A 22,747-nucleotide genomic window follows, 5' to 3' on the forward strand; every position below is an offset into this window, starting at 1 on the left:
CCAGTCCCCTACAGCTGTCCCGTGCCCTCGCAGTCACTCACGGAGCCTCCGGTCCCCCGCCGCCACCTAGTTTTGTTTTCGCTGACAGGCCCTGACAGGAAGTCGGCGGGCTTTCTGCAACTGGCCACGCGTATCCTTCTTCATGTTCCTATCCTCAATACGGGAACGCAGAAAAAAATACGCATGGCCAGGCCTGTCGTGCCTGTCAGTGAAAACGAAACTAGCTGGTGGCGGAGATTGGAGGCTCTATGAGTGACTGCAAGGGCACGGTACGGCTGCAGGGGGCTGGTAGTAGCCCCAGGAAAGTAAAACTGATTTTTTATTCCTGGCTTAGTGTCCCTTTAATCTAAGATCTGTGTCAGCCCCAAAAATATATTCCCAAGCCTTCTAATATAAAATCAGCTTTTGATTAAAAGAAATAATACTAAACACCCGTTATTAGCAAGCAGACAGACACAAGCACAGCACGTCCTTCTCAGAGCAGTCACACTGCGCACACGCTGTCCTAATACCGTCAGAGTGCACACACAGCCCTGGAGAGCATGGCAGAGCGTGCACTGCTGCTGGTACACATGTATTTGTAGGTTTCTCATGGTGGTAATACTGCGCTGAGGCCCAGCTCTGCCCGTCAGCCCCGGCGAGAGTTCTAGCTAACTGGAAGGTGCCTCTTTAGAACCTCCTTCGAAGCCTGTGGAATGCTGTCTGGGAACATCACTTCGAACTCCACCAACAGATCTCCGCGCTGGTCTGGGTTTTTCGGAAACGGGAGTCCGTAGCCAATGATCCTCCTCCTCATCCCCGGTTTAATCACTTCATTTACTGCCATAGGGATGTTTCGTCCTTCTAGAGTGGGAATAGTGATTGAGCATCCGCAGAGAGCCTGAAATACATTATGGGGTTAGTGTATGAGGAGAAAAGTCCAGATTTACAGCAAAGTAGGGTTTTGGTGGGTGTTGGCAAGGTTGTAAGATACTTACCGAGCCTCCAGGGACGTCTGGCAGCCCACCTAGTGGCTTTACGGCTTACCCGTGCACACAAGCCGGCGTGTCACCTGACCTGCATCGAACGCCAACTTCCATACACGGATACAGGAAGCCGGAAAGCCGCAAGGAGCCTACTAGGAGGCACAGGAAGGCTGCCAGATGTCGCTGGAGGCTCAGTAGGTATTTCGGGGGAAGGTGCTTTTTGGGCCGGATCCTCGAGCTACAGGCAAGCACTTGTGTCGGGCATCAGGCGATCCCCGCTGGTGCCGGATACTGGAGACTCTGCTGTACATCTATCTGTCTTCGTTTCTGAGTTGTGCTGTCACATGGGTAAGGAGGTGTGGCTTAACGGACACTCTCCATCCCTCCTAATTAGAAGAGTGATTGGAGTGCGAAAGAAGTGAAAGTGGGAGGGTAATAGAAGGGAACATCCCTCCAAGCCTGCTTCTTCCTGCCTAAACATTTGACTTCAGCCAAAAGTTGTTCAAGGAGTGATTCCGGGGACCAGGGTAAACAAGAAGAGGAACGGACAATGCGCAGAGGTATCTGGATCTAGCATCAACATACCTCTGCGCTTAGCTTAGGTAGCTTTGCCTCGGGTGGGGTGTCCTTGCTTGCTAAGTGAGACTAATGCTACGTACACACATGCGACAACGATCGTTCGTTGAGAACGACGAACGAACTTTTAATTGATGAAAGAACGACCTAAGTAAAGATAGTTTTAAAAGGTGTGTAACGATCTGATCGTTAGAACGAACGTTACATCACGTAAAGCAACTATTGCGCCTGCGCATAAAAATGAGAAGTTTCACAGAGAAATAGTGAAATGCGCATGTCAAGCCTAGTACGAACGACCGTTTCCAACGATGTACTACTTTTGCAAACGATCGTCGTTGGTTAAAATCCGCCGAGACAGAACTTTCTTTTGTAACGATTTGGCTCGTTCGTCGTTAGCCTTAATAGTCGGTGGTTCGTTTTTTGTAACGATCGTCGTTGGTAAAGATCGGGGAACGATCGTTACAAACGACTATAGTCGCATGTGTGTACGCACCTTAAGGCTCAACACACACCATACAATCTTGGTTGTTCAATCTTACCACTTTCATGTAGTATAAGAGCTTATCCAATCAATTATTCAAGGTATTTTCAATCTGTTGGCCCTTATACTACATAGATTTGGTAAATCTGTACAACCAAGATTGTATGGTGTGTGTTGAGCTTAACATGGAGGCTGCTATATTTAGTTCTTTTTAAACAATGCCAGTTGCCTGGCAGCCCTGCTGATCTATTTGGCTGCAGTAGTGTCTGTATCACACCAGAAACAAGCATGCAGATAATCTTGTGAGATCTGACAATAATGTCGGAAACACCTGATCTGCTGCATGCTTGTTCAGGGACTATGGCTGAAAGATTAAAAGATCAGAAAGATTGCCAGGCAACTGGTATTGCTTTAAAAGGAAATAAATATGGCAGCCTCCATATCTTTCTCGCTTCAGTTGTCCTTTAAATGTGTGTTTTATGTAGAGCATACATGTCAAACTCTGGGGGCCAAATCTGGTCCTCAGAGCCATTAAGTTTGGCCCTCGAGTGGTTTACCCACTTTGCATTATGTTTGGCCCACTCTAAATCACTGGGGAATTTGTACTGGAGGTGAAGCCCTAGAACACCAAGAAAGCCATATGGGGGAAAGCGCTAAACACTAGGGAACTGTATAGGGGAGGGAGGGGCCTCTAGACACCAGGGAACTGTATACCGGAGGGTGGGGCCTCTAGACACCAGGGAACTGTATAGGGGAGGGTGGGGCCTCTAGACACCAGGGAACTGTACAGGGGAGGGAAGATCACTAGACACCAGGGAACTGGGAACTGTCCAGGGGAAGGTGGAAGGTGGGGCCTCTAGACACCAGAGAACTGTATAGGGCAGGGAGAGGCCTCTAGACACCAGGGAACTGTATAGGGGAGGGTGGGGCCTCTAGACACCAGGGAACTGTATAGGGGATGGTGGGGCCTCTAGACACCAGGGAACTGTATAGGGGAGGGTGGGGCCTTTAGACACCAGGGAACTGTATAGGGGAGGGAGGGGCCTCTAGACACCAGGGAACTGTATAGGGGAGGGTGAGGCCTCTAGACACCAGGGAACTGTATAGGGGAGGGTGGGGCCTCTAGACACCAGGGAACTGTATAGGGGAGGGAGGACCACTAGACACCAGGGAACTGTATAGGGGTTGGAGGGGGGCCATTAGACACCTGGGAACTTTATAAGGGAGGAAGGTGGCCAGTAGACATTGAGGTTGGCTCGCGACTTGTACCAGTGTACAATTTCAGCCCACTTTGTATTTGAGTTTGCCACCCCTGATGTAGCCATGATGTTGCCATGAATGTTTGAAATATATGATTGGCTATTTGGGGTTCCGCCCAGTAGTACATGTCTACCCAGGTAGTAAGGGTTCTGTATACCAAGTTTTGTTGAAATTGGTCATTTTTAAGTGGCACAAACACACACACAAGTGTGATTTTAAATATATACAGTAGATAACTACATTATGTTGAGATATTAAGTGGTATTTTACACAGTACATAAAGTGGTCACATGGTATTTTCCCTTGATACAGAGAACTGTTTACTGGAATTTCTATTATGAATGTGTTTTTCCCTTGACCCTTACTCCTCCCTTTCTTTGGTCTCCCTTTGAGTCTCATCTCCATATCTGATAAACATAATACTTTCATTGTATTTGAAATGTTCCCATATAGGCAGCTTCAAGGTTATGCAGATTACTTTCATATTGTGGTGATTATACTGTCATTAAATTACATTAGTTATGTTAATTAAAATAGAGGGGTAATATAATCTCTTACCCACCCTGTTTTAAAAGAACAGGCAAATGTTTGATTTCATGATGGCAGCCATCTTTTTGGTTGAAAGGAGGTGACAGGGAGCATGAGACACAGTACCAACTGTCCTGTGTCCTGAGCTCCTCTCCCAGTTGCTAGGCAACGTGAATAACAACATAGGAAATCCCATCATGCTCTGCACAGCATCAGGGAAAAAAGCCCGGTCTTTTTTTCTTTGATGGGTGGAGCTTAGCTAAAAATGCAGTTAAAAATGATGCTTTGGTAAGAAAAACAAAGTTCTGATGCTGTGAAACTGTTAAAGAAACACCAAGCCTTGTCAGTTCTACTGAGTAGATGTTTAGTCCGGAGGTTCACTTTAACCACATAGGGGGTTGATTCATTAAGCTGCGCTGCTTCGAGTTAAAATCTTCGCGCACACGCTACCTGCGGTAGGGCTGCGTAGCTTGCATTGGTAACTTACGCCCGCTACTTTGAAATAATGGCCGCTCCTTTAAAGTGGGCCTGAACTCTTGCACAGGACACAAGGAAAACAACAGAAATTCACCCTGTATGGATTTAAAGAGTTTAGCCTGTGTAATTACCCCTAATTTGTGTCTAATCACTAGTTGTAATTTGATCTCCCCCTGTGTCACATGACTGCCTATGGCAGATAAGCAGATAAGCCCCTTTGAAAGTACAGGCTGTAAATAATACGTCTGCTTCCATGAATCAGGAAATAGAAACTGTGCAGATTTATTGCAGGAGTTGTATCGGCTGTAACAAAGCAATGTTTTTTTTAAAGATTATTATGCTGTTGCGTATCTTTTAGAGCAGAGAGGAGTTCTGAGTTCAGGTCCACTTTAATCCAGCCCTGAGCCCCGTCCAGTGGCTTTCAACAGCGTGATCCCCAAACTTTGATTGTCAAGTGAAGAGACAGGAAGAAGCCCAGGTGGTGGAGAGAAGCAGGAGGAAGCGCCAGTGGACAGGTAAGAGTAGCACCGCTGCCCCTACACTCTGCCAGTCCCAAGAGGGGGGCATAGATGGGGAGACCAGGCAAGCAGTACACACAGATTTTCAATCGATCTATTGAAATTCTGTGTGTAGCGTGTGCTGGGATTCGATCAGATAGATCTCTCTCTGATCAGAAAAGGATCTGAGAGGGAGCTATCTGTTGGCCACATCAACCAGTGTATGGTCAGCTTCAGGGCCGGATTTCTGGGAAGGCCACAAAGGTAATGGCCTTGGGTGCTGAAAATGCAGAAGGGCGGCAGGACTTCGGCCGTATATCGATGGGAAAAATTGGTGAACGTATGGCCAGCTTTACAGTTAAAGGGAACCAGAGACGAAGCACCCTTGTGTATTTTACCATATATATCAGTAAGAACATTAGAGAAAACACCTACCCTGCTCTCTGTTTCATCCTCACTGCTAAAAGTGTTTGTTATCAGCTGTGATAAGAATCCCGGACTGAGCATACATTCTGGCTTTGCAGGGAATAATTATAGCTGAGTCATTATAGCAGAGCCACAAGGGGGCAGGCTTGTGCTTGAAAAGACACCAGAGAAGACAAACTCAGCTATAATCTTTCCATAGCAAAGCTAGACTGAGTGCTCAGTCGGGGATTCTTATCAGAGGTGATAACAGTCAGATTAAACAGAGAACAATGAAACAAAGAGCAGATTAGGTGTTTACTGTCATGTTCCCACTGATTTATAAGGTCAAATACAAGAGGGTGCTTCATCTCTGGTTCTCTTTAAGGTGAAAAATAAGTAAGCTTATCAACCCCATTATCCCATAGCCAATGGAGAGACTTACCTCCCGTAGACTGATCTGTATAGGGCACACAATGTTTGAACCATCTCGATGGAAATGGGCATGGGGCTTGTCCTTAATAACAAACACCACATCGGCTGGAATGGTCATCGGAGTCTCGTCTCCCTCTTTGGGGAATGTGATTTTGGTGCCCTCTTTCCAGCCCTTTTTGATCTCAATGGTCAGGATCTTATCCTCAGTCCTCACAGATCTTCCATCGGGGTTCAGTCTCTTCCTGGAGATCCTCATCCTTTTAGTGCACCCGTGATAAATTTCTTCCAAAGACACCCTAAGCTCATGGATGATGGGCGGGTCCTGCTTCCGTCTGACTGGATTTCCTACCTGGTTCTTCTCTCTCGGGAACCCGTTCAAGCCAAAGTTGGAAAAAGAGCCAAACGGGTCACCGTCCAGCTCCATATCTTCATCCTCGCGGCCTCCCCCCATCCGTCTTCCGAAGAAGATTTCAAATGGATTCGCTCCTCCGAAAAAAGCGGCGAATGTGGCGTGAGGATCTCCGTGAAACGTGTAGTGGAAGTTTCCTCCATGTCCATTCTGTGCATTGGGACCTCCTTTAAGTCCTAAAAATAAGGATAAAAAGGGTATTATTTTAATATTCTTCAAGCTTTTCCCTTAGCCATTAATCTGGCTCAAGCTATTCAAAGGAGTCACAAACTCAACTAGATGGACAGACTGCAGTATTACCATTTCCAAGTAACTGTTTGAAGGTTCCTTTAGACTAGACACCATCATATTTGCAGAGTAACTTCTAACAATACAAGTAATCCATAAAGATGTTACTCTGTCTGCAGGAGGAATAAAACATTTTCCACAACAGAAAAAAAACTGTCTAGCTAGAGCTACCTTCATCTTTGTATGCATTGTAAACCTGAGGTGAAAGGGTGTAAAAGTTTAATACATACCTGGGGTTTCCTCCAGCCCCTTCCACGCAGATCGCTTCCTTGACGCCACCCTCCACCTCCTGGATGCTCAGGTAAATACCGTTAGCTTAACCAGTCTTGGCATACTGCACGTGTGCTGCACGGCTGAGCGCATGTCCCACCGCACTCCGGTTGCAGTACTGCTGCGCAGGCGCAGAATGCTCCCAGACTCAGGAATGCGACAGGGGAGCGTGCGTGGGCGTACTGCCCCTCCACAGACTGGCCGAAGATGACGGGGCATCTAGCAGAGCATCCAGGAGGCGTAGGATTTTGGCGAGGGAGCGATCTGTGTGGAGGGGGCTGGAGGATGCCCCAGGTTTGTAAAAAACTTTAACACCCTTTCATCTCAGGTTCACTTTAAAGGAGTTATCAGGGCATATAAAGTAAACTGAGTGGTACTTACCAGGGTCTTCCTCCAGCCCCAAGCTCCCAGGACCTCCCTCGCCGCAGCTCTGCCTTCAGCCGTTTGCCGGTGTAGTGTCAGAATGGGCAGCCCCGCATATTGGGCAGCCCCGCATGTGCAGTAGGAGCCTGCATCCCATTAAATTATGCAGCCACATAAAATGTCCTAAATATCTCCGCTTCCGCACCACATACACTCCCGAAATTTTCAGGGGAGGGAGGGGACCCCCAGATCTAGCTCTATGCCGAATTGCAGCCCCCTAACCCCGCTGGTTCCCGAGACTGATTGCAGCAAACCTATCTCGGAAACTAGTGGGGCTCGGGGGCTGCAATTCGACACAGAGCTAGATGTGGGGGTCCCCTCCGTCCCCTGAAAATGTCGGGAGTGTACGTAGTGCAGAAGCAGAGATATTTCAGGTAGATAATGTCTAGCTTCCCACTGAGCATGCACAATACTCAGTGAGGAAGGCTGCTTCCGGGCTGCCCATTCTGACATTACACCGGAGCTCTGACCCGGTCCCCGGCGATGACGTCAGAGCGACCTGGAGCCTGCGCAGTCCGCTCCGGCCCACGTGGCGGTGATTGACAGCACGATCGCGCAGGCGCAGTACAGAGCGACCTCCAGGTTGCGCTGACGTCATCGCCGGGGACCGGTTCGGAGCTCCGGCAAACGGCTAAAGGCAGAGCTGCGGCGAGGGAGGTTCTGGGAGCTTGGGGCTGGAGGAAGCCCCCGGTAAGTACCACTCAGTTAACTTTATATGCCCTGATAACTCCTTTAAGCATAATAGTTAGCAATCTTTCAAACTAGCTTATAAGCAACTGATAAAATGCATTATTCGAAAAGGAATTGTAATAAGTAGGGGTACTTTGAGACAGAACAATAAAGACTGAAAGAGAGAGAGAGAGACGTGGCTACAAAAAGGCTACAGTATGACCTAAAGCAGTTCCCATTCGATAGTGATGAACTTCGTAAAGGACAGCAATCACAAAAACATAGTAATACATGCAAAATGTAGATGTTTTTCCCAGAGGCAAATGCATGATAAATTACCTATTTCCTATGTTGCTGTCACTTACAGTAGGCAGTGCAAATCTGACAGATGTGACAGGTTTTGGACTAGTCCATCTCCTCATGGAGGATTATCAGGTAGTTCTTTATTTACAAAAGCTCCTTCTGAATAGCAGTTGCTCAGTCCACTTGACAAAATGTGTCTGAACAAGTAGAGAGGCTGACCAGCATCTTTGTATAGATCCTTTCCAGGGAGTGCTTTTGTGAAGACTAAAGGAAATACTAGAATTCCTCATGAGGAGGTGGACCACTCCAAACCCTGTCACATCTGGAGCAGACTGCGCAGGCCCACGTGGCGGTGATTGACAGCGTCGCTCGCGCAGGCGCCGTACAGGACGACCAGTAGGTCGCTCTGACGTCATCGCCGGGGTCCGGGACGGACCTGCTGGGAGTTTGGGGCTGGAGGGCTGGAGAGAGCCCCCGGTAAGTACCACTTATTTTATCCTTTTTCCCCTGATGACTCCTTTAAAGAAACTCCAGTTGTTATCTTTGCAAAAGAGCCATTGAGCTCCACGACTTTCAAAGTCACAGAGAGCTCTGTCTTCTGAAGCTTATTATCTCAAGTGTCTCTAACTGTATTTTTTTTTTCTTGCAGAGGACAGTTCAAAAGTTCACTAGGGTGCTCTGTAAAATCATTTAGAATGCTGAGTAGTGTGTAAACTGAAAATATTAGAGAATGATGCAATGTCATAAAAAAAACTATATAACTGAAAATAAAAATATCAGAATATTTTCTTTGCTACTAATGTTCTAGTAATTATCCGTACTACACAACTAATTCACTATATAATATTTTTTTTTCCGCTTCAGTGTCTCTTTAAGGAGGAACTGTAACCAAACTCCATCCCAATAAGTAGCTGGTACCCCCCTTTCCGACGAGAAATCTTTACCTTTTCTCAAATAGATCATTGGGGACATCTGTATGGCTGATATTGTGGTGAAACCCCTCCCAAAGTGTTATGTCAGTACCTAGGTCCAGACAGCTTCCTGCCTGTGAGCCTTGTTGCATTGTGGGAAATAACAGCCGTTTCCAACTGCCAAGCAAGGAATATCTCCTTCTGTGCATTATGTATATCTACCGGTATAAAAACAACCTTTTAGCCTATCGCATTGTTAGGGGGTGTGGTTATAAATAATGGCAGTTGGAGCTCTCTAGTTTTTTTCATGTCTGCCAGTAGTAAAGATGATTAACTCCATCAGATTAGCACCATCTAAAATAGGTTTTTATTGAGTGATCTTCAGATAAAATACATCAGATTAAAATCCACATGTGGGTATGCCTACGATGACGCACAGGCGTTTCGGGCCATTCTCAGTCCTTTCTCAAATCATGGCAGGCCCACAAATTGTGGGCCTGCCATGATTTGAGAAAGGACTGAGAATGGCCCGAAACGCCTGTGCGTCATCGTAGGCATACCCACATGTGGATTTTAATCTGATGTATTTTATCTGAAGATCACTCAATAAAAACCTATTTTAGATGGTGCTAATCTGATGGAGTTAATGGACTTGTAACTTGTGACTCCAAAGCTGATTTAAGCACATCGACTGACCATTGGTGCTGTTGCAATTACGTTTGAACATTGAGTAGTAAAGATGATGACGTGCAGGCTGATTGTGGACCAAACAATATGAACAAATGACATGGCGAATACCAATGATTTCTTGATCTCGCTTCTATATTGTAACTTCTCACTTTGCAATGTATTTTTTTTTCACTTTCCAATGTATTGATTTATTTTTTTCCCCCTTTTTGCTAAAGTTCCTCTTTAAAGTTCTAATTTAAAACGTGTACATCTGATAACTTTTTATTTGTGCTTTCACGGCGTTCTCCTTTAAGGCCGAGTACCATGTGACTTCTATTGGCTGACAGACCCAGCGAAGCTGCAAAGTGAAGCATATGGCCACAGCACTGGCATTTCCTAGAATAAACAGTGAGTGGGAGGTGCTGATAGAAGAGCTGCATTCCACACACGCAGCGAATGGGTTCTCCGAGTTTTATATTCAGCTGCTTGCGCACACAACCCCCATAAACCCAGGTAAATGTGTACAAGTTTTCCACGTAACACAGATGATCTGCTAGTTTACGGTTATGTAACACGAATGACTGCGAACCTGAGTATCTTTAGCAGAGCAGGCTACACTCAGCACAACAGCTAGACAGACACTATCAGAGATCAATCTCCTGGAGGTTGCTACAACTCCAGGATCCTCTTAAAGGAAATCTAAAGTCTGATAAAAAAAAATGAGTTGAACGTGCCCATGATGCCGGTCCACGTCCCTCGGTACTGCGGAAGCGCGATCAAGGTGAGCGTGACTAAGGGCCACGCATGCACAGTAGCCGCCGACTGCCCAGCTTTGTGGGGGTTGCCGCTGCTGGCAGGAGCACATTTTCAATCATATATTATTATACTCACAAAGGTGGGTTGCAACCACCGTCAGCGCCTAAGGGGCAGCCAGGAACTGGTTGGTCATGCTCTTCAGAAATTCTTTAGGGTTAAAATACTAAAACAAAACTACTATTTCCTGACTGAGGTGTGTTACAATTTGAAAAAGCACTATCTGAGGCTCCCAGTATGTATAAAACATTTAAAGTCAGTTTAAAAATGAGAGGCAGTGTTGGTCTTACCCAGGGGTCCCCAAATGTTTTGGGTCGAGGGCCGGGTCAACATACTTCAGACTGCTGGGGGGCCGGAGTATACATAAAATGATGTCTTTGCGGGCCAGACAGTGAAGCATACCCAGGTGACAACCTGAAGTCCAAATGGACAGCAGTGTCACCTGATGTGGAATTTGATTGGAAACCAGCAAAATTACTGCTTTCTGGCTTCCATGTGGATGGATGGTGCCAGCACTGCTATTCTATATGTGAACCACCAATATTTGAAGATGTAGCTGACCAGGTCTCTAAGTAATACATTTTGTGTGTGGAGGGCCGGTAAAAAAGCCTCAGGGGGCTGCATTCGGCCCGCGGGCCTTAGTTTGAGGACCACTGGTCTTACCTCTCCAGAATAAAAATGCCAGTGTTTACTAGAATGAAGTTATATACAAGAACTAAAATAAGCAACGGGTTTCGCGGTTTCTAGCCCGCTTCCTCAGGTCAATCTGAAAATAGTGCACAGCAGTCTGCGAAATGAGCCTTGAGGCGCACACACCTGTTTAGTCAGACTGCAAGGAACTGTCAGCAGAAAGTCTAGTACCAGCCCCGAGTATGAGATTATTTGTAGTATGAGATTTTATTCAAAATCTTTTGGTCCTCATGCTACATGGAGGCGGCGTAATGGGAGAAAACCAAGGAACTTGTCAGGATTGGGGGGGGGGGGGGGGGGGGGGGTGAAAGAAGCCCCAAGTAAGTAACATTGAACTTTTACTCTTTACATTTCTCTATAAATGGACTTTCATGAACATTTGCCTTGTAAGGACTACTATATACTGTATCTCCTCTGCAGCATGCTCTATTACCAGAGGCATCATCCACTATGAAATATTGATGTAGAGCATATGTGTCAAACTCCAGCCCGCGGGCCAAATATGGCCCTCAGAGCCATTAAATTTGGCCCTCAAGTGGTTTCCCCACTTTGCATTATGTATGGCCCACTCTAGACCACCAGGGAAGCTAAATTGGAGATGAAGCCCTAGAACACCAGGGAAGCCATATGGGGGTGGTAGGGGGGAAGCACAAAACACCAGGAAACTGTATAGGGGAGGCAGAAGGGTCATTAGACACCAGGGAATTGTATAGGGGAGGGTGGGAGCCTCTAGACACCAGGGAACTGTATAGGGGAGGGGGGTCACTACTAGACACACACAGGGAACTGTATAGGGGAGGGGGGTCACTACTAGACACACACAGGGAACTGTATAGGGGAGGGGGGTCACTACTATACACACACAGGGAACTGTAAAGGGGAGGGGGGTCACTACTAGACACACACAGGGAACTGTATAGGGGAGGGTGGGAGCCTCTAGACACCAGGGAACTGTATAGGGGAGGGGGGTCACTACTAGATGCAGGGAACTGTATAGGGGAGGCAGAAGGGTGACTAGACACCATGGAACTGTATAGGGGAGGGGGGTCATTACTAGACACAGGGAACTGTATAGGGGAGGGAGGACCACTAGACACCAGCAGAGCAGGCCTTTGGGGGTGGCAAGTGGGGCAATCGCCACAGGCCCCGCACCCTCTGCAGTGGTGGGGAGAGCAGGCATAGTAGTTAAAACTCACCTGTCTTCGCCGGTGCTCACAGCTTCCATCTATGGGCCCGTTAACACTTGTGCCGCACGCGTCAGGGAGACATGCGGCGGCACTGCTGGGTGTGCGGGATCGCAGGCGAATCCCATGAGCCGTGCCATGCACGGCCATGGGATTCGTAGCCTCCCGAGCGAATTCTGCGGGCAGTACCGGCCGAATCGCTAGCGCAAGCAATTCGGCCAATGGCGCCATTATCCCCTATGGCAGTTTCACCGTGCGATTTGTGTGCGGGAAAACTCTGCGGATTCGGAGCGGTTTCCGCTCCAGTGGAAACGGGCCCTATTTCCTCTCCCAGCATCTGACGTATTGGTAACAGCACCCCCTGTGATGATGTGATCGCATGTCACCACAGGGGGCGCTGTTACCAACAATACACAGATGGCGGGACAGGAAAAAGATGGAAGGTGTGAGCATCGGTGGAAGAAAGGTGAGTTTTAACTACTATGCCCGCTCTCCCCATCGCTGCAGCCACCTTCCTATCTAATCTATACTGCAGGGCACCTACCTATCTAATCTGTACTACAGGCACCTATCTAATCTACACTGCGGGGCACCTATCTAATCTATACTGTGGGGCAGCTACCTATCTAACCTGTACTGCAGGCACCTATCTAATCTATACTGTGGGGCAGCTACCTATCTAACCTGTACTGCAGGCACCTATCTAATCTATACTGTGGGGCAGCTACCTATCTAACCTGTACTGCAGACACCTATCTAATCTATACTGTGGGGCAGCTACCTATCTAACCTGTACTGCAGACACCTATCTAATCTATACTGTGGGGCAGCTACCTATCTAACCTGTACTGCAGGCACCTATCTAATCTATACTGTGGGGCAGCTACCTATCTAACCTGTACTGCAGGCACCTATCTAATCTATACTGTGGGGCAGCTACCTATCTAACCTGTACTGCAGGCACCTATCTAATCTATACTGTGGGGCAGCTACCTATCTAACCTGTACTGCAGACACCTATCTAATCTATACTGTGGGGCAGCTACCTATCTAACCTGTTCTGCAGGCACCTATCTAATCTATACTGTGGGGCAGCTACCTATCTAACCTGTACTGCAGGCACCTATCTAATCTATACTGTGGGGCAGCTACCTATCTAACCTGTACTGCAGGCACCTATCTAATCTATACTGTGGGGCAGCTACCTATCTAACCTGTACTGCAGGCACCTATCTAATCTATACTGTGGGGCAGATACCTATCTAACCTGTTCTGCAGGCACCTATCTAATTTATACTGCAGGCACATATCTAATCTATACTGCAGTCACCTATTTAATCTATACGGCAGGGTACCTACCTATCTAATCTATACTGCGGGGCACCTACCTATCTAATTTATACTGCAGGGCACTTGCCTACCTATACTGTAGGCACCTATCTAATCTATACTGCAGGCACCTACCTATCTAACCTATACAGAGTGTGTGTTTCCACAGCATACCTGTGTGTGTGTGTGTGTGTGTATCCACAGCATATGTCTCTAGGCCCCGCATATGACCCTCGCCCCAGGCCCTGCGTACTCCAAGGCCACCTCTGACACCAGGTAACTGCATAGGGTTGGAAGGAGGCCATTAGACATAAGAACTTTATCAGGGAGGGAGGTGACCAGTAGACATTGAGGTTGGCCCGCGACTAAGTCCCAGTGTACAACTTCGGCCCTTTTTGTATTTGAGTTTGACACCCCTGATCTAGAGGGAGCTGAGACTGTAACATGACAATGAAGAAAAGCTGCCGACCAGCACAAGCAGCTGGCAGTAATTCCTGTTCCCGGGACGGTGACTGTGCCTCCTTCAGGCTTATTTTGGATGCTTCTCATGCACATTCTCTTGGCACAAAGCTAGAGCATGCGAGAGCGGCTAACAATCAGTTCTGGAATCCCATGACATCATCTTACATTCTTAGCTTTCTGGGACCAGGGCCAGCGAGAGGAAGTTCATATGTGCAGCATATACGAGAGCCGACATGTCCCCCCATTTGCATAGTGTGCAGTGGAGGCATGCACTGCACAAGGGCAATAGTGGTATATTGGCCAATTTACTGATATTTTAAGAGTGCAAATGATGATAGTAAAATATCAGCAACAAATACCGTTATTTTACTACAGCTAATCATAACCCTATTCTCACACTGAAACCTCCCTCTACCGTTGCCTAATCTTGCCTGCGCAGGACACTCCCGGCAACGGGAGCGAGGACCTGCTCGGGAAGGGCCATGCAGGCGCAGTGACCTGCAACATTAAAGTCACAAAAACCGGAAGTGAGCCACGGCGAGGGACCAGAGGAACGTTTTGTCCCAGAGCGGGCACAGGACATCTGCGGGGGGCGGCAGAAGCCCCAGGTAAGTTAAACTCTTTCTTTTTGGGGGGGGGGGGGGGAAGCTTACAGGTCTCTTTTAAGATGCCTGTCTCCATATGTTCCCTTAAAAAAGAATGCAACTTGTAGAGTCCATGACACAGACACCATAGAGCTTCAGCCGTAGTTCCGCAGTGACCTATAGAATTAACTGCTGAAATGGGATGATAAACGTGGCGAAATGCCTGGTTCAGCTGCCTCATAGCCACGCTCTGCTTGCAAACGCCTGGAAAGACTTACATCACCACCCAAACTGGGAAAGAGTAAACTCTATCTCACTGCACTGTCTTACTGACATTAATACTTTATTGCAGTGACTTCCTTTACATCTGCATGCTCTGTCGATGACATCAATTCCCTCTTTCTGTATGGTCCACGATTGGTGACATCATCACACTACCACCTGTACATTACCACATCCCTGCTATCTATACATATGGTGTACATTCTTCGTCTGGGATCCAGCAGCGTGGCTCACGCACACCCACACACACACACTCTGTCCAGACAAACATACACTGTCCACACACACACACTGTAAACAACACACACACACACTGTCTGCACGCACACACACACACACACTGTCCAGACACACACACACACACACACTGTCCAAACACACCCCTCCCCCCCACACACACATACACACACTGTCCACACACACACACTGTCCAAACATCCCCCCCCCCCCCCCACACACACACACACACACACACACACATACACACACTGTCCACACACACACACACACACACACACTGTTCAGACACACATTGTCCAGACACACACACACACACAAACACACTGTCCGCACACGCACACACACACACACACACACACACACTGCATCCAGACAAACACACACTGTACACACACACAAACACACACTGTACAGACACACACTGTCCAGACACACACACACACGCACACTGTCCAGACACACACTGTCCAGACACACACACACACACAAACACACTGTCCGCACACACACACACACACACTGTCCAGACACACACACACTGTCCAGAAACACACACACTCTGTCCAGACAAACACACACTGTCCACATGCGCACACACACACACACACCCATACTCTGTCCGAACACACAAGACACATACACACACTGTCCAGACACACACACACACACACACACACACACACACTGTCCAGGCACATTGTCTACACACACACACACACACACACACACACACACACACACACACACACACACACACACACACTGTCTAGACACACACACACACACACACACACACTGCCTAGACACACACACACACACACACTGTCCAAATGTCTAGACACACACACACACCACACACACACACACAACTGTCCAGACACACACACACACACACACACACTGTCTACACACACACACACACACACACTGTATACCCACACCACACACACTGTCCAGACTCACACATACACGCACGCACACTGTATGCATACACACACACACACACACACACACACACACACACACACACACACACACACATACACACACACACCACACTATCTACACACACACACTGTCCAGATGTTATATTGTGCATTACAGACCCACTCTGCTAAGTATTACACACTGTCCAGACACACACACACTGTCCAGAAACACACACACTCTGTCCAGACAAACACACACACACCCATACTCTGTCCGAACACACAAGACACATACACACACACTGTCCAGACACACACACACACACACACACACACACACTGTCCAGGCACATTGTCTACACACACACACACACACACACTGTCTGTCTACACACACACACACACACACACACACACACACACACACACTGTCTAGACACACACACACACACACACTGCCTAGACACACACACACACACACACACTGTCCAAATGTCTAGACACACACACACACACACCACACACACACACACACCACACACACACACACACACACACACACACACACACACACACACACACACACACACACACACACACACACACACTGTCTACACACACACACACACTGTATACCCACACCACACACACTGTCCAGACTCACACATACACGCACACACACTGTATGCATACACACACACACACACACACACACACACACACACACACACTATCTACACACACACACTGTCCAGATGTTATATTGTGCATTACAGACCCACTCTGCTAAGTATTAGCCTGATAAGTGCACTCTGCATCTTGATGTGAGTGATAGCAACAGCTGCTTTGATCAGTTCTGAAACGTACACCGCCTGACATTTCAGAAGAGTGCCAGCAGTAATGCCAGACTTACCCTCTTCCTAGCGACGCTCGCTCCCACATCACAGAGAGCTAAAAGCCTCCTGAGTGGGTGTCTCTGCCTTTCCAAGTCATTTTCTTCAGAACAAAGACTTTGCAAGAGTCAATTCAGGTTCCATCATCGCTCTGTGACTACTAGATGACATCTAATTAGTCAGCAGCTTACTTTTGCTAAGGGGTATCTGCTCACAACCTTAGGTAAGCGAATAAAGGCGCCCATACATCTAATGATTTTGCGGCCCGATCGACCATCCGATTCAATAATTTCATGAAAATTGGTGTTGCAACAAGAATACCCAATTGATGATTTGGGATATGCCGGGAAAATCTCTGTCGAAAGTGCTTGATCGCGGCGCAGAAGGAACAGCATTCAATGAGCTTGATTTCTCTCCAATCAGATTAAATCAGAGAGAGATCTGTCACATACATACATGGTGGCCATACATTAGGCAACTTGGCGGCCGATTGACTGTCCAATTTGATCATTATAATTCAATTGGATGAAAATTGGTGCTGCCAAGAGCATGCCCGACTGACAATGCGACCAATTTCAGGACGAAATCGGTCGCATAAGTCGATCGCGCATGCTGCAAGATGTTGAGCCGACTTGCTCAATCGGGTGCGCGGCAGTAATGTCATGCAATTTCAGGATGATCAACGAACACGACGAAACCCCCAACGCTGTCACCCCTAATGTTAAGTGCCCCCCACCAGTGCATGTTATATTTTACCTGTCCGTCGCCTCCCATTATCCCCGCTGGCTGTGCATCCCACGTGGTTTTCCAGTAAGAGCGCGAATATGACGTCATACACGCGGCCATGTTACTAGGCAACCACGTGGCGCTGATGTATGAAGAACAGAGCGCGCCCCGAGCCAGCAGGAATAAGCGGACAGGTATTGGGCACCGGTGGGGACACTTAGCATTAGGGGGAAAGGGGCGGTCGGATGCGAAGTCACAAGGCTGATTCCGGATCGATTTCAGCAAGGGAAAACTTACCTCCACACAGTGAGAGAGTTATCTTATCTCTTCATTCCTTAAGGAGACTCTGAAGCAAGTATTAATTTACTTTTTTAACATGCAGTAATGTTAATGAGTATAACCACTGCTAAAATGCCGCTATGACGCGGCAAAACAAGGGGTCTTTACCCCCCAAATCCCCCCTGCAAAATCCATGACTTTCTTGGTCGTGGATTGACGTGCTGAGAGGCAGAGCTACAGGGCTTAGCTCTGCCTCTTCAGGAAGCGCTCCCCCCCGAGCTTACAGAGGGGATTTGGGGGTAAAGGCCCCTCAGAAAGCAGCATTTTAGCAGCGGTTATACTGATTAACATTACTGCATGTTAAAAAAGTTAATTGATACTCACTTCAGAGTCTCTTTAAGTTACCTCCTCTGTAGTTAAGTTACCTCCTCTGTAATTATTTTCACACGCAGTTAATTAACAGCCTGTCTTTAACTTTAGAATTCTGGAGTTATTTTAAGGATTGAAGAGTTAACTTTAGAGATCTCACCTTAACTTAAAGACAGAAGAGTTAACTTTAGGTTTGCCTGAGGTAAAATGTTTCCTGAATACTACATTCTTTATCACCATGGTGATAACTCTAGAAACGTTATTAAAGACAGGAGATAAGCTTAGTGAATTGAGGTCTTTGTTTTTTAAACAACACCAAAGAACTCCTTTAACATTGATTACACTTCAATCAAATAGCTGTACTATTTTTAGGAAATAATCAAACGGCTTGCCTGCTCAAACATCAAATAAAACAAAAACAAATGGACTAATGAATGGCTACCTTAACTGAGCTAAGCGGTAGAACAGGTTGAAGGACTGATATCTGGAAGATGATATGATCTTACACAAATCTTGTAGTATATGAGAACCCTGGCTTTAAAGTGAACCGAGGTGAGCGTTCCATGGAGGCTGCCATATTTATGTACTTTTAAACAATATCAGTTACCTGGCTGTCCTGCTGATTCGCCTCCTCTAATACTTTTAGTCATATGCTGGGGATACACGGTACGACCCAGGGGCTTGATTAGCCGCCGGATCGACTTCCGCCGCATCCCCGCAGCCGTCTGGATCGATTCCTGCTCGTCCCCGCGGGCGCTTCCTTATCTTCCGCTCGACTCCCCGCTATCGTCCGACCGCGGGGATCGAGCGGGTGGGGATCGAGCAGGGTCATCGGACCTGTTGGAAATTATCAATCGAGCCATCGGCGGCTCGATTGATAAGGTGGAAAACGTACCGTGTATCCCCAGCATGAGATCCTGAACAAGCATGCGGCAGATCAGGTGTTTCTGACATTATTGTCAGATCTGAAAAGATTAGCTGCATGCCAGTGTTGCCAACTTATCCCTTTAAATACGGACTCTAATGAATGATGCACTTGTGGCTAGTTAGATGCAGTTTAGGCACTGATTATGTATGAGTAAACCTGGAGCCTGTATAACTTAGATGTGTCAGTATTTAAGGGGATGATTTGGCAACCCTGCTGCATGCTTGTTTCAGGTGTGATTCAGACACAACTGCAGCCAAATAAATCAGCAGGATATCTATCTTCCTTCTCCTTAAAATTACTTTTGAAGATATTCCACAGTTTTATTTTATGTTTAAATCTACTTTTTAAGTTTCAACTGTTTTATTGTTTTTGATCAATGACACATTCATTGAAGCATACCAGAGCTAAAAATTATGAACTATTGGCTCTTTTTATCTTTTTCCTGCTCTCAGAAGCCATTTTCTGTTAGGAAAGTGCTTTATAGTTGGAATTTCTTATCAGTGAGGGTCACACTGTAGTCACTTCCTGTCTGGACTGAATCAGCCATTTACATACCTAATATTTAACTCTTTCAGGCAAAGAAAGAAAAAAAGGTACACAGCATAGTTATTTGTGTGCTAGGCACTGTACATACCCATGTCTATCTCATCCTGTCACGTCACCTCGGGTATCCTTTAAAAGGAAATAAATATGGCAGCCTTTATTTCACTCTCACCTCAGGTTCACTTTAAATCTAATAGTCTTTACAATACTCCACTTCACTGTGCACACACCCAATATGCTGTAAGGCTGCGATGTCTGCAGGTAGCCCACAGACATAAGATCATCTGTGTTTACCTGTGTATCTCTAGGTACCAAAATACAGATCTATATATCTATGGCTTAGTTTCTTAACCAGTGGTACATGTACTCCAGAGGGTACTTCTGATGGGTACTTGGGTTTGATGTAGTTAATAAAAGAGTACCAGAGGCTGAGTAAAATAAAGATAGTTACCCAAGACGAAGAAAGCCTCTGGATCCTGCAGAAGCTTCCCACGTCCTCCTGGCCCCCACCGTTGCCACACATGGACCCTCACAACATATCTTGCAAGAGCTTGCCTGGTATGTTATCATGGTTGTGCTCCTCTTCACGCATGAGGGTGGCCATACTGCTCGAGCATGGCCACACCTGTGCAGTAAGCTGGAGCTGCTCGTAGACCACGCTACTATGCAAGCGTACTTAAGGAGGAGCGCAGATGCAAGCTTCTGGAGGGTCCCGAACAGCGGCGGTGGTCTGGAGGTCCTCCTTGTTGGAAGCGTCTGGAGGATTCAGAGGCTTGCATCTCATTTTTTTTATTCTACTCCTTGCCTTTAAAGGGAACCTTAAGTGAACAGAAAAGCTAACTTTACTTACCTGGTGCTTCTTTCAGCTCCCCCGCCACCACAGGCTATCTGGTCGTTTGCTGTCCTCCTAGTCCATGCTGCTGTGTCGCTGTCTCCCCATGCGCTGTCCTGGCTGACCGCATCTGCTCAATCATGCTAGTTAAAACTTGCAACTGCGCAGACACAGAAAACTCCAGAATACCGGAGAGTGATGAAGGAGGCACACGGCTCATCTGTGGACTCTGACTGGCTCAGTTATGGACATAACCGGGTCTGACGGAGGCAGAACAGTGCGGATCGGGAGGACAGCGAGGGACCAAATAGACTGCAGGGGGCTGAAAGAAGCCCCAGGTAAGTAAAAATCTACTTTTCTGTTCACTAAGGGTATCTTTAAAAGGAAATCTGAAGTAATTTTGAAATTAAAAAAAAGATACTTACCTAAGGAGGGAGGAGGCTTTGGGTACTATTGAGCGTTCCCGCTCTTCAATTGGTCCCTGTTCCAGCACTGGCTCCCCTATTCAAATCTTCCTCAGCTGCAGGCTTCGGAAGTCTTCAGGAGCACGAGAGTTCCCAAAGACGGGTGGCTCCGTACTGCAAATGCACAAGTGCAAAAGAGTGTACTCGAGCATGCGCACTACAGAGCCAAAGCCTCCCACGGCAGAAGAGAACAGTCTCCAACCCCTCCGTGACATCACTGAAACAAGGGGACCAGTAAAAGGTTCTATAGGACCCAGAGCCTTCTCCCTCCTTAGGTAAGTATCTGTTTTTGTTTTGTTTTTTGTTTTAAAACACTTCAAGTTCAAATTTATTCAAAATAACAAATTTAGAGTTTAAAAAAAATAATAAACCAATAAAAACAGCTACACCAAATTATTTATTTTTTTTAGCTTGGAAACTGTTTAGAGACTGTTACAGTGTACTACTATTAAATATTTTTGTGTCAAGGGGTACTTGAGATGATTATCTCTACTATATAAAGGGGTACTTTTCTTACTATATCAAGGGGTACATGGCAAGTGCAGACATTCGAAAGGGTTGCCTACCAAAATCATGCTGAGAAACACTGGTCTATACGTACCAAAACATAAATATATCAGCAAGTAATGGGTATTACACTCTGTTTAGACCTACTGTAGCCTTACCCTACACAGCTAGTTCTCTGTGGACAGAAAAAGGAAAAGATTACTAACAGAACTTCTGATGACAGCCATCTCTCATCAAAGTTACAAGTTAACCCCCTGCTGTGCCTGATGATGCCTGCAAGCAAACATTGGACACATCTGGCCATTTGTATAAATAAAGGCTTCTGATCTTCCATGGACATTTGTCAGATAACCCTTTCCTCGCCATCCTATACACCACATATTACAAAGCTGTCTCAGAAGCCAGGCATAGGATGCTGGCACATAGCATCAGCCCACATACCTTCCTCCCCATACTGGTCGTATATCTCCCTCTTCTTGGGGTCGCTCAGCACCTCGTAGGCTTCTGCCACCTCCTTGAACTTCTCCTCTGCGTGGGCTGACTTGTTCTTGTCCGGGTGCCACTTCAGAGCCTGCTTTCTGTAGGCTTTCTTGATGTCCTCCTCTGAAGCCCCCTTCTCGATGCCCAGAATCGAGTAGTAATCTTTCCCCATATCAGTACGGCCAGCGGGACTGGAATGCTCGGAGCTTTTTAGAGCTTTGCTGGTTCTGGATATAGAAAGTGTGTCCCCCCTGTGAGCGGATCAGCGGTCCATCCCCTCCTGCTCATATATAGAGATCAGATCCCAGCCTCCCATCTACGCTTCTCCCTCTCGCCTCCTGCACATTTCTTCTCCAGCTCTTTCTAGAAGAGACTTCTCTTTTTTTTTTTCTAAACAAGTCAAAGATTCATTCAGGACTGGAGCTTCAGAACGTCTGTGTCACCTTACAGAACGTCTGTGTCACCTTACAGAACGTCTGTGTATCAGATATGTCGACAAGCATTTTAAGGCATCACTCCAACCACATCTTGTGGAAAGCATCAAGTTGCAGAATACAGTGAAAACCTTGGATTGACTTGGTTAGTGACTATCATTTAATTATTTCCGCCAGGAGGCAGCGCAACAGTTTTTTTCTTTTTAAATCATGTAG

General features: G+C 46.8%; 1 protein-coding gene across 1 annotated transcript; it reads right to left on the reverse strand.

Annotated features, from left to right (window-relative positions):
• Positions 1-323: 323 nt before the first annotated feature.
• Positions 324-22,364, reverse strand: DNAJB4 (DnaJ heat shock protein family (Hsp40) member B4). The gene is made up of 3 exons (XM_068242465.1): positions 22,059-22,364; positions 5,632-6,206; positions 324-880 (listed from the first exon to the last, which is right to left on the reverse strand). The coding sequence occupies exons 1-3, from the start codon at positions 22,267-22,269 to the stop codon at positions 647-649; spliced, it is 1,020 nt and encodes a 339-aa protein (XP_068098566.1). The 5' UTR covers positions 22,270-22,364; the 3' UTR covers positions 324-646.
• Between the last annotated feature and the right edge of the window lie 383 nt (positions 22,365-22,747).

This window comes from Hyperolius riggenbachi, chromosome 6, assembly GCF_040937935.1.
Source record: "Hyperolius riggenbachi isolate aHypRig1 chromosome 6, aHypRig1.pri, whole genome shotgun sequence".
Classification (NCBI taxonomy): domain Eukaryota; kingdom Metazoa; phylum Chordata; class Amphibia; order Anura; family Hyperoliidae; genus Hyperolius; species Hyperolius riggenbachi.